The following is a 12,383-nucleotide window of genomic DNA, read 5'->3' on the forward strand; positions in this document are numbered from 1 at the left end:
TGAATTGATTCTCAAAGATATTTTCAATGCGAGAGAAAATCATACATCCACCCTTCTAGGTTGGTCAGTTACTGTGGCTGGCAACTACCATCCACAGTTGGCTCCTGATGTGGAGATGCGTCTAAGCTTCCCAAAAACCCAGACTGAAACCCTGATGCAACCACCTCCGTCAACCACAACGACAAACCGAGATTTCTACGAGATGACACCCCCACCAGGTGCTTCCGAGTGCAGACCACGACCAGCACTACCGCCCACAAATTCACACACCCTCAATCCCAAGAGAACCCTCACCAAAGTCACCCCAGCACCCTCAGGTATTATACACAAAAATCATCCCTCAGCACAATCACTGGGTCTCAATTTGAATATCTCGTGACTTCCGCAGCTAATGGGAGGAATTACCGCTTTCCGGAAGTCAATACAGCCACAAGTCAGGCTGTGTCGCGACAAACAGCCAAAAAAGCAATTAAGGTAGAGGCTATTTTGGACGAATTTTTGCGATGACCCACATTCTGACCCCATTACTTTTTTCCCCTATATTCCCTGACCAATCAGCGAGTAGAGTGCAGCGTCGCCGTAACTTCCGCCACCCGCACAATCTCCAAATTCAGCCGTGCTCAGCGAGCAATGTCCTTCCAGTCTCTCCATCCGACCATTGAGGACTCCTACAGAAATCGCAGTCGAGATGGATCGGTTGGGTAAGTTACTCTGTGATTACCAAAAGAAATATCCCTATTTTCCTATTTCATCTGCACAGAAATCTATCTAGTCGTCGCCTATCGTTAGACGGAAGTCAATCAGACGATGTGGCTAGTCTGAGCATCATGGGTAATGCCATAGCACCGGAAATTAAGCCACGTGTACCAACGATGAGTGAAAAAGATCTAACGAGGAGACACAGTTCCTGTTTCACAAGGAATAGATCCTATTTGACATAGAATCACTTCCATTGCAAGCACAATATTTTAAAAATGCAAATGTAAAAGCATAAGCTGTAAAATAATTATTATAGAATATTTGGGGAAATTTTTAATTGCAGCAACATGAACATATTGAACCGGGAACGAAGGCAAATTATATTTTTTACAGGTTCTACGTCGATCATATTTTAAAACTGAAAATTTTAATTATTTTTCTAAAACGTAGAAAATCGTGACTGTCCACTTTTCCTCACAAACATTTCTCTACAAAAATAGATAAATTCCAGAGAGCCAACAATTTTCTTTAACAAGTTTTGTGTATTTATAGAAAATAAAGATCATGATATTCGTGTTATCAAGATGATAATAAGTAATGTTTGTTAAGAAACTTACTATGCGCACTTCATTCCTGCAGTGCGAGATACGCGACAGTTGAAGTTTCCTACATACACGACCTTAAGATAATTATCATTGTAACGGTGTTATCACACTTGCACATTAAAATTTTAATGTGATTCACATTAATTGTCGCTTGTGAACGTCCAAATATGTTATTTGTGTCTTTGAGTCACTTAATATTTGGGTTTTTCTATTTATTGATAAAGAAGTGGACTTGGCCTGCAAAAATAAGTTTAGTTTTTACCTAAAGCATAAATATTTTTCACATTAAAAAATTAAAGGGAAAATCGCATTAATTTTTCGCATTAATGCTATAAAGCAATTTATATAAAATTTTGCGGGCCAAGTCTACCTTTTTATCAACAAATAGATCAAATTTTGAATATAAAATAATTCAAATATACAAATTACACATTTGGACTCTCACTAGCGACAATTAATGTGAATCATATTAAAATTTTAATGAGAAAGTGTGGTAACACAGTAAGGCCTGGGAAATAGAGCACTTTGAAGTAATTATAATTTGCACATGTGCATAATAATTCTTGACCAAAGCCGTCAAAATACTTAGAGTTTGATAAAAATTTCCCACAATGCAGTGGTGCAGATGTAGACACCATAAGTTCAATGTGCCATATATTTTTAATCTCCTAATAGACCTAATACCTAAGAGAGCCTAAAACCTAAAATAGGTTCAGCTGCGTATATTATCCCATTTGGTTCACTGATTCACTTGAAAAATATTTCCTTGTCCAAAAAGTTAGCTATCATTTATAAAGAACAATTTTAGAAAATATAACTTTTGTCATTTCAAAAATTTATTATTTTATTAGGAGGTATGATTTTAGATTTAGGACAGAATCACATTGACAATAAAATGCTCACCGTGCCCTCACCGTATTTTGTTAATTTACGCATTTTCATTGCAATTCTTACGCAAATTTTCCATTACCGTATTACCTTATCTCATATTCGGTGGCACTAGATGAAAATAATATAAGAAAATTGAAGAAATAAAACGAAGTTCAAGTATCTCGGGGTGTTATTCACGAGTGATGGTAGGATGGAGGCAGAACTCTCGTCGCGAATCGGTCAGGCTTCTGCAGTAATGAGGGAGCTTGGCAGAAGCGTGTTGAGGAAGGTCGAGCTTAGTCGATCGGCTAAATTATCGGTTTTCAAAGCTGTGTTCATTCCTATTCTCACCTATGGTCATGAGATTTGGGTAATGACCGAAAGGGTAAGATCGCGAGTACAAGCTGCCGAGATGAGGTACCTTCGAGCGGTAAAGGGAATCACTCGTAGAGATCGAGTGAGGAATGTGGCCGTTCGTGAGGAACTAAGAATCGAGGAGCTGCTTCTTCGGGTTGAGAGATCACAACTTCGATGGTATGGACATGTTCAACGCATGAATGAAGAAAGATTCCCCAGAAAAGCTATGCAAGCCATTGTGAGGAGACCTCGGCCTCGAGGCAGACCTAGGACAAGGTGGCTGAATCAAATTCAGAATCTTGCCTTGGAACGCCTCGGGATCGAACCCGAACATCTTCCTGAAGTGGCGGAGGACCGACAGGCGTGGGCTGCTAGATTGGATGTCATGGGCCCGCGACCCCAATAGGGATAAGCGGTTGAAAATGAATGAATGAATGAAGAAATAAAACGAAAATTCGATAAACGGTGAGCAACAAAAACTGTAAGAGAAATTAATCGTACAGTTTTTTTTTTGCTCACCGTTTATCGCATTTTTGTTTTATTTCTTCAATTTTCCTATATTACTTGCACTTAGTGCCACCGACTATGACATAAGATAATATGGTAATCGAGAATTTGCGTAAGAATTGCAATGAAAATGCGTAAATTGAGGAAAAACTATGAGCATTTAACTGTCAATGTGATTCTGCCCTTATCTGGAAAAATAATAAAAAAAAAGTTTATTTTGATGGAAATTTCTCATAATTTGTATGAAGAAAAGAGAAGTCATAAAATTTTTAAAATTTAATCAGGAGAATGTATTTTTCATCGCTTTGTGCGAATTAGGGAAGCCGTACCAAAATTCGTCCAGCTTGTAATTTCAGCCACTTCATTTGTTCATCATATTTCCATGAACTTTTAGATACAATACCCTAGAGACCATATAATGCAAAAAAATGACGCTTCTACGAACAAGATGATGTGAAAAAGACTGCAAGAATTCGTGAAGGGCAAGGAACTATGAACTATACGAATGAGCCCGAAATATTACCCAAAGCTATGACTATTTTTCTTTATTCATTTTAAAATATATTAATAATGATTGATTTTAGAGAAAACAAAGTCGATAATCTGTCTACAAGGTTCCAACCAATGCTCCTTAAAAAGGAGTAATCAAAGTGTAGTTGCATGCAACTACGTCAAAATTTGATACAGGTACCCTGCTAGGGACCGAGATTTGATCACATTTTGAGATTTTGCAGAATGGTGCCTTGAAAAAAATATTTAATGAATTTCAGTCATATAACGATCTCTAAACATTGCAAGAAATTTTTAACAAAATTGATCATTTTTATATGGATTTGCTCTTCCGCAATCAATTTAGGGGAGACCGGGGAGGTTTGGGACACTTTTTCATGTTTTGACTTTGAGACAGTATTCCAAAAAATCACGATAGTGTATTACAATTTCATACGGTCTATAGGGTACTTATGGGTATTGACTTTATAAAAAAGTACTCGATAGAACTTGGAAAACAAATGAGTTTTCCTGGAGAAGATAAAACATTTAACTTGACGCATTGACCTAAACCTCCCCGACATGGGGCAGTATGGGACGCAAAAGGGGATGTTTGGGACGCGTTTTTTCACGCATAATTTGCATTGTTGGAACACGTTAATTAATTTTAAGTACTAGATTAAAAATATTTCTAATAGAAATAAAAATGTTTAATCTTTTTTTTTCAAACTCAGAAATTAATATCAATTTAATTTATACAGTAGAGTCACTTATTATCAATCAGATATTTAAAGTATTTTCTTATAATTTTCCATCTACTTCTCTTTCCTTTTTTTTATTCTAAGTATTGCAATCATGATCATCAAATTCCTCACTCGAGTAGATTTTCTTGCAACTATGACATTATAATATATTATATATTAATTAATTATTTAATATATTATATTAAGTAGATTTTCTTGTCAACTACTCATTGACGGATTCCTGATTGATTTTACGCAACTGCATGAAACCTTTTTTTTTCCTTATTTTTCTAAAAAAGCTCTCGTCTTGCCTCTTCTGGAGAACTTGTGAGAATTGTAGATGATATTGCTAGAGAAATTTTCGAGAAAATAGTTTTTAGTGGAATTGAGCAAAGGTCGAATATCATCTGGAGGATAAATTATTGATTCCCAAAACATTGTTGGTTTAATTGTCCCTGTAATAAACTACTCAACTGGTAAAGTTTGCGCAAGAGGGAGATTTGCAGTAGAAATGGGGAATTATTCTTCATTTAGACAATAAAAAATTGTACGCCAATAAACAATCTTGTCGAAAATCAATGTCCCATTCATCCCCTTTCAGATGTCCCAAACATCCCCGCGCGTAGTTTTGGTATTTCAAACCTTTAAGTAAAAAACAAGAGCGTATAGTCTCTGAAACTGTTATAAAAATATGTTCCCAGATTATACAGCTAGCTAATGAGATAAAAAAGTTTTGATTATATATCGCTGATTTAAAATACAAAGAGCAAAACTGAGAAATCAAAAAATACAATTTTTATCAATTTTTAGGAAAGTGTTCATAGAATTAAAATAATAAAACTGAGGCTATCACTTCTTTTAGTCGAAATACATCTTAGTATTGCTTACGATTGAGTAGTGGTTAAATCCCATTAATTTCAAAAATTAATGAAAAAATCGCCTTGTCCCACACTACCCCTGTCCCAAACCTCCCCGTTCTCCTCTAATCTTTTCAATTTCTTCGTAATCTTATCATTTTTTGTGCCACTACAAGTATAATATTATTGGGGGCGTGGTCTACTTTTAGTGGATGGGGCCAGCAATGAGCAGCGTTGAATAACGAGTGCTGATTGGCTTTGAAGCAGGTTTAGTTCATATTTTACTCAAATTCTTAATGAAGGGTGTCATAAAATTATTAAAGGAAGGCTTTCTGGCGTCGAACCTGGAATATTTCTGGAATAAATCTGTATTATCTATAGCAATATATTTTAATAACTAGTCCAAAGTTACACATTTCGTGAAAAAATAGGTCAGATTTTTTGAAGGAATATAGGAAAAATATGAATTGTTCAAAGCCAAAGTGTATGCGAAGCCTGAAGACTTCCCCTACTGCTCGAATTTTTTTTTAGATAGTGCCTACCCAGAAAAATTCAAATCACCGAGATTCCTTGTTAATAAATTAAAATTGATGGCTTTAAAGACAAAATTACAAAATACGAAAAGATTCCGTCACCCTATTTTTGAGTTAAGTAATTCACCCTCAATTGACATCGAAAGTATGTTTGTGAGGAAATGTGCAGTCATCGCGTGATTAAACTCTTTTCACTGACAGTCTTATTCTGGAAAATTCATTGAGTGACCGAAATACATATTCACCCTCTCAAAAAAAGGGTTTGATATCAGCACCCCTGAAAAAAAAATTCACTGTTGCTGTAAAAAGAAACTGAAGTACCCCATGTAGAATAAAATTATTTCTCACAGAAAATTCATGAGAATTCAGTGGAATAGTTAAAACAAAAAAAAAGAGACTTTAGATAAAACCCATGGTTTTGTTGCCAACTATTATATTCTCTCCATATCAGAATAATTGAGATAATAATTATTAATCCATTACTGTAATTGTAAATCTTATTATGCGTGAATATTACTACCTATATATTATACCGACAGCAAGATTACTTTAAACTTTTTTCTTTCTTTTCCATCTAAATTCCGTGTTCTTCTCTGTGATACGTGTTTCTTTTTATTTGCTTTTAAGATCTCATTTCTCTTTATTATGAATTTTACAATATTGTTTCCTTGTTATTTCATGTTGAAAATGTAAATTTTCCATTTTGTTTTCTTTGTAAGAGCCACACATTTTCTTGATTATTTAAAATCAATATAGAAAATAAATCAATCATCTCATCATTTGAATTTCGAAAGAAGAGACTTTAGTTTTTTTTTTAATATAAAACCATTGAGAAAATGTTAAGTGGAGAACTGTCTGAATAATAATCTTTTCTTGACGGTTTTGCTACATTATCAATGCATTTACTCCTTTGCAAGGTGTTTCCTGTCTTTATTTAATCACAGCAAAAACATAAAGATTTTATTATGTAAAAAAAAATCAACTTGAAAGACGAAAAAAAAATAATATAGTTTCGATAAGAACTTAACAAAAAGAAAAATAATGTAAACGAAATAGTGTGGCTTAAATTTATGCATTTGTTTGCTCAATTTATCATTGACGTTACATTTCAACAATCAAAATGTATATCCTCATTATATCATTTTCATATACCAATAATTATTATTAATTAAATAAATAGAAAAATATGATATTATTTTCTATTATGAATTTCCTTATCGAATTTATTCGCGTTGGTTTTTTTCTCTCTCTCTCTCATTTTTACTTTAGAGAGATTTTTTGTCCATTTTTTGTTTTGTTTAATAAATCATAATCAATTTATAGTGAAAAAAATTACAACTTTTTTACACTCACATTATCCAGACTCTTCGCACGAGATATTTTTTCTCTTGTCAAATTAGACAAATCCGAAGCTTTTCGTCTTAATGGCCAGAAGAAGTTTGTGCCTGAGGATCGCCTTGCTGGAGTAGAGCGGGATGTAGAGTCGTGAGATACAAGTATTCGCCGTAGGAAGATGTGTATCATCTGCTGGTCGAATATTGACTGATGGCATTGGCTGGAATCCTTCTTCAGATGCCGGCAAAGCCGGAGAACCGGTCCAGAAGTACACCTGAAAGTCGTTTTAACATTAAAAAATCCATCTTTTGACAAAATTCTACAAAATTTTCGCGGAAAAATGCAAACCAATGACAGAACGCCTTAACTTTGCGGAATGTTTGAAATCATGAAATAGAAGAGCATTAAATTTTGAAAGCACAGGGAAAAGTGGAGAGCTTTCAATGCCCGAGCTTTTGAATATTGTAGTGAATAAAATAGATTTTTTTCTTATACTTTCCCATAGTGGGTACTATTAAAATTGGTTCATAAAATAATCAAAACCCCATTCCAAAATGTAAAAATCAGTGATAAGCCCAGATAAGCTTATGGTAGCTGAAATTCTTTGCGGGAAACCACGAAAATGCGTGCAACTTGCGGTGTTTGCAACAAGAAATGCGTAAAAATTCGATTGAGAGTTGAATTTAGGGGGTAAAGAATCGCGTCAAGTGAACTGCTCTGGGCGGTCGAAATGGATAAAATTGGCTCGGAGCAATTCTTTACCCAAAAAAATTAAATTCACAATCGAATTTTCACGTATTCCAAGTTGCACGCATTTCGAGGTCACCTGTAAAGAATCTCAGCTACCATAAGCTTATCTGGGCTTATCACTGGTCATTTTCTATTTTAAATATTCTGAGTGGGGAAGACCAAACAAAAGAAAAGAAAATTCATTGAAATCGGTTAATAAACATTAGTGATAGAGTCCGGTCTATTTGGATATTGTAAGGGTCGGGGTACATTGGGTTGGGCTGGAGAAGGATGGGACGCATCATTAGAAAGATCTCGATCTCATACACAATATTAATTAAAATTTCATCAAAATCGTTTCATAAACACCGAAAATGTAGTCAGGTCAAAACATTTTTATTATAGCTCAGGTCAGAGTACATCGAGGGAGGAGTGCGACCCACCGCTGGGAAGGTCTCGACCTCAGCTACAATATACTACAATTTAAAGAAAAAACAGTATCGTCTAGTTTTCGAAATATTCAACATCGAAATTTCGAAAATCGATTTTTTCGATTAATCGGCCCTTCGATTAAATCGGATAAAATTGGGGTGTCACAAGGGTTGTAGTGCTCCACGAGAGCTTTCCAAAACACAAAAAAAATTTCATATTCTGACAATTAGAACCGAAATTATGGCTATTTGAAAATTCTATTTTTGACCCCTTCTAACTCGGGTTTAGAGGGCTGTGGGGTAGGGCGTTTCAACTAGGTAAAAATTTTTTTGGCACTATTCTTACGGTGCTGTATTTGGTGAAACAAGAAAGTTTTTCTTCTACGACCATATGATCAAACGCTGTTTAGAGGTGGCTGAACGACCCTCTCTGTAGAACAAATTTCTGATTTTACCGGATTTTACACTACAGAGAGGGTCGTTCAGCCACCTCTAAACAGCGAGCGTCTGATCATATGGTCGTAGAAGAAAAACTTTCTTGTCTCATCAAATACAGCACCGTGAGAATAGTGCCAAAAATTTTTTTTCCTAGTTGAAACGCCCTACTGTGGGGGCTTAATTTTCTTAATCGAAAATCCTTAGGCTCATGCCCGTGGAATCAAGTGCAGTGAAGTGAAAATACCGATGAATGATTCCTAATTCTAATGCCTCCGGCACATCTTTTAAATCGGTAAAATTTCATGAAAGTAAAATTCGTGTCCTTTTCTTTATCGAAAGGCATGCATAAGTCTATCCCACTCTTCCCGACTCGAAATTAGGCTGAACTAAATTCAATTTGATCTGATGTTAAAAGGAAGAAGAAGAGTATGAAAGATAGAAATATTCAAAACTCTTAAGAAAAAAAGGGATATTAATTTTGACTTTATGAAATTTTCCCGATCTAAAAGGTGTGCCGAAGCCATAATAACAGGTTTTCAAGGTCAAAGATTAGAAGGCTCTAGATCTAGAGAGCATATTTTTCAACCGAATGGGGGTCATGTTTAGACTTGCTATACATCGTATTTCTAACAAGACAGAATCGCGGTACAAATCAATTTCGAACCGATAATTTGCTTTTATCAATTCAACTGCAGTTCTTTACGGTGCTATCACACTAAGATTTTTCACAATTTAATTTTAAATTGAACTCAGCAAATTGAGCATTAAAATTGCGAGAACCACTTGAAATTTTTCATAGCCAGGACACATTTTTGCGAGATATTTGCTAAATTCAAAAAACCCGATTGCCAGTTGTTTTATTTTTTCATTTGTGATTTTGTTACATTATTAGTAAAATGAGTGATTCCAGTGATGAGGAAGAAATTTTCCTACTTTGTGTAGGATACATGTTCTAGAAAATGGATCCAAGAGAGATTTGCCCACGGATTCATTGAAAAAATGTATGATGATATCGCAACTGGTGATTTATTTGGACACAACAATTTTCTTCGTATGGCTACTGAAGAATTTGAGGAACTACCTTCAAATAGTTGGACCTCATTTGCAGAAAGAAACAACGAAAATGAGGGTGCCTATATCGCCTAAAATTGGAATTGCTGAGCAATTTTAACATTTTAATTGGCTGAGTTGAAATAAATTTGAGCAACCATATTTATGCTAGTTTAGCAAATTTAAACATGTTTTGGTCGGTCAAGTATTAGTTTATATCAATAAATAAGCGAAAATCTATTAATTCAAATGATTTTTAATGCAAAATAACGCATAGGAACAATTTATCTGAAAATTAAATTGAATTTATAAATTGAAAAATTCCTAGTGTATTAAAGCTGTTTTGGGTAAATTTTGGGTAATTTATAAATCGATAAAAATCGGTTGTGAAGCAGTAAACTGTAAATGATGCATAAGAACTTTTGTTGGATAGCATCTAAGTCACAAGTTCGAGAATTTCGCAAAGCCTGGGACGCTTTGCTGCCCCTTTATAACCAGTAATTTTAACTGCTCGAACTCCAAGAGAGAGAAGTCTTCACAATTCATTTTTTATTAGGGGAGACCGGGGAGGTTGGGACACTTTTTCATGTTTTGACTTTGAGACACTGTTCCAAAAAACCACGATAGTGTATTACAATTTTATGCGGTATATAGGATACTTATGGGTATTGACTTTATAAAAAGTACACGATAGGACTTGGAAAACAACTGAGTTTTCTTGGAGAACATAAAACATTTAACTTGACGTTTTGTCCCAAACATCCACGATGTGGGGCAGTATGGGACGCAAAAGGGAATGTTTGGGACGCGTTTTTTCCCGCATAATTTGCATTACTGGTACACGTTAATTAATTTTAAATACTAGATTAAAAATATTTCTAATAGAAATAAAAATGTTTCATCTTTTACTTCACATTTAGAAATTAATATCAATTTTATTTGTACAGTAGGGTCATTTATTGTCAATCAATTATTTAAAGTATTTTCTTCTTATTTTCCATCTACCTTTCTTTTCTTTTTTTTTCATTCTAAATATTGCAATTATGATTATCAAATTCCTGAGGCGAGTAGATTTTCTTGCAACTCTTAGTTTTGAACTCATTGACGTATTCCTGTTTGATTTTACGACATCTGCATTGTACCTGTTTTCTCATTATTTCTCTGAATTAGCTCTCGCCTTGCCTTTTCTAGAGAATTTGTGAAAATTGTAGAGTAATATTATTAGAGAAATTTTCGAAAATAATAGTTTTGGACTACATTCATCCCCTTTCAGGTGTCCCAAACATCCCCGCGTATAGTTTTGGTATTTAAAATCTTTATGTAAAAAACAAGAGCGTATAATCTCTGAAACCTTTATAAAAATATATTCCCAGATTACACTGCTACCTAAAGAGATAAAAAAGTTTTGATTATATCGCTGATATAAAATACAAAGTGGAAAACTGAGACGTCAAAATATACGATTTTTAAAAAAATTTTCATAGAATTAAAACAATAAAACTGAGAATATCCATTCTTTTAGTCAAGATATATCTTAATATTGCCTACTAAACAGTAATGGTTAAATCCCATTTATTTTAAAAATTAATTGAAAAACTCGCCTTGTCCCACACTACCCCTGTCCCAAACCTCCCCGGTCTCCCCTATATTTTTTGTTTGAATGCTTCAAGTAGGATAGAGTTGAGTTTTTTGGTGACTTTAAGCTGTTATAAACTTATTGTATATTTTGCAATGGTTTTCAAAATAATAATGAAATTTTGGATAAATTATATAGAACACTTGTGTCTCATTGTACAATATTTAGATCACATCCCGAGGATTTTTATTTGTATAACTCGTTAGATAGTTTTCACGAAATTATACTTTTCTGTGTTTATTTAGATTTAATTGCTTTAAGTTGAAGACTTTAGCTTTTTAGGCTATTTTAGCACAAAAAATGTCAAATAATGCAATTTATATTTTAACTCACCAAATCCTGTTTCTCCAATGCACTCATCTTCTCCACGATACTCCAGAGCCATCGTTTGAATTTCAACAATTTGTCGCTATTCTCATTCGATTCATCATTGAAATTGGTGTAGGAAATGAGTGTTCCAACATGAATATCTCCCACTCCATTGAGTAGTAAACGCAAATCTTCCGCTGTTAGACGATCAAATGCATATTCTGGCAGAACATCGTAAACACCATGTCGCAGTGCCTTTAGACAAATGAATTAAGTACGAAAAAAAAGTGTTGAATTATCCATCATGGAAATACACAATAAGGCACAGTGGAAAAAAAGGTCATTGACACTTACTTCGAGGGCCTTCTCTTGTGCTTTTATCATACGAAACTCGGCATATTTTCGTACATAGTCGTATACATTTGTCTCATTCACTTGTAAATCGCGTCCACCAGGCACCAATTCCACCGAACCACCTCCTTCCTCCGGACACAAATCAATTCTAAATGGGCAACAATTATAAAAAAAATGAAGAGAATGTTTCAAAAATAAAAGAATGACGTTTATAAAAACTTACACAAAGTTCAATTCCAAACTCATGAGAATGGAAACACCATTCTTCGATTGAGAATCCTTTATCAGATGACGCAGTGATTCATAGATGACTGGATCGAAGAATGCAAGATCATGGAATCTTATTGGTCTACCTAGAATATATTTGAGCACATGTCGCTGCAGGAATACGGGGAATAATTCATTTTGCAATAGACACAGTCCAATCAATCTGAAACATCA

General features: G+C 34.4%; 2 protein-coding genes across 13 annotated transcripts in view; one reads left to right on the forward strand and one right to left on the reverse strand.

Annotated features, from left to right (window-relative positions):
• The window catches only part of LOC129807770 (uncharacterized), a 48,030-nt gene extending 47,001 nt beyond the window's left edge, over positions 1–1,029 (forward strand). Inside the window, exons 9-12 of the mRNA XM_055857290.1 lie at positions 60–317; positions 389–474; positions 559–701; positions 761–1,029. Of these exons, the coding sequence (XP_055713265.1) occupies positions 60–317; positions 389–474; positions 559–701; positions 761–941 (668 nt within the window). The 3' untranslated portion in view covers positions 942–1,029. The remainder of the gene's footprint in view (positions 1–59; positions 318–388; positions 475–558; positions 702–760) is intronic.
• Positions 1,030–6,076: 5,047 nt separating this feature from the next.
• The window catches only part of LOC129810433 (E3 ubiquitin-protein ligase hyd), a 43,800-nt gene continuing 37,493 nt past the window's right edge, over positions 6,077–12,383 (reverse strand). For all 12 annotated transcript variants that reach the window (XM_055860907.1, XM_055860906.1, XM_055860905.1 and 9 more), the window contains 4 exons: positions 12,166–12,372; positions 11,943–12,090; positions 11,613–11,843; positions 6,077–7,269 (listed from right to left, as the gene is read on the reverse strand). In XM_055860907.1, the coding sequence (XP_055716882.1) occupies positions 7,057–7,269; positions 11,613–11,843; positions 11,943–12,090; positions 12,166–12,372 (799 nt within the window). In that variant the 3' untranslated portion in view covers positions 6,077–7,056. The remainder of the gene's footprint in view (positions 7,270–11,612; positions 11,844–11,942; positions 12,091–12,165; positions 12,373–12,383) is intronic.

The sequence above is a fragment of the Phlebotomus papatasi genome, chromosome 1 (genome assembly GCF_024763615.1).
Source record: "Phlebotomus papatasi isolate M1 chromosome 1, Ppap_2.1, whole genome shotgun sequence".
NCBI lineage: Eukaryota > Metazoa > Arthropoda > Insecta > Diptera > Psychodidae > Phlebotomus > Phlebotomus papatasi.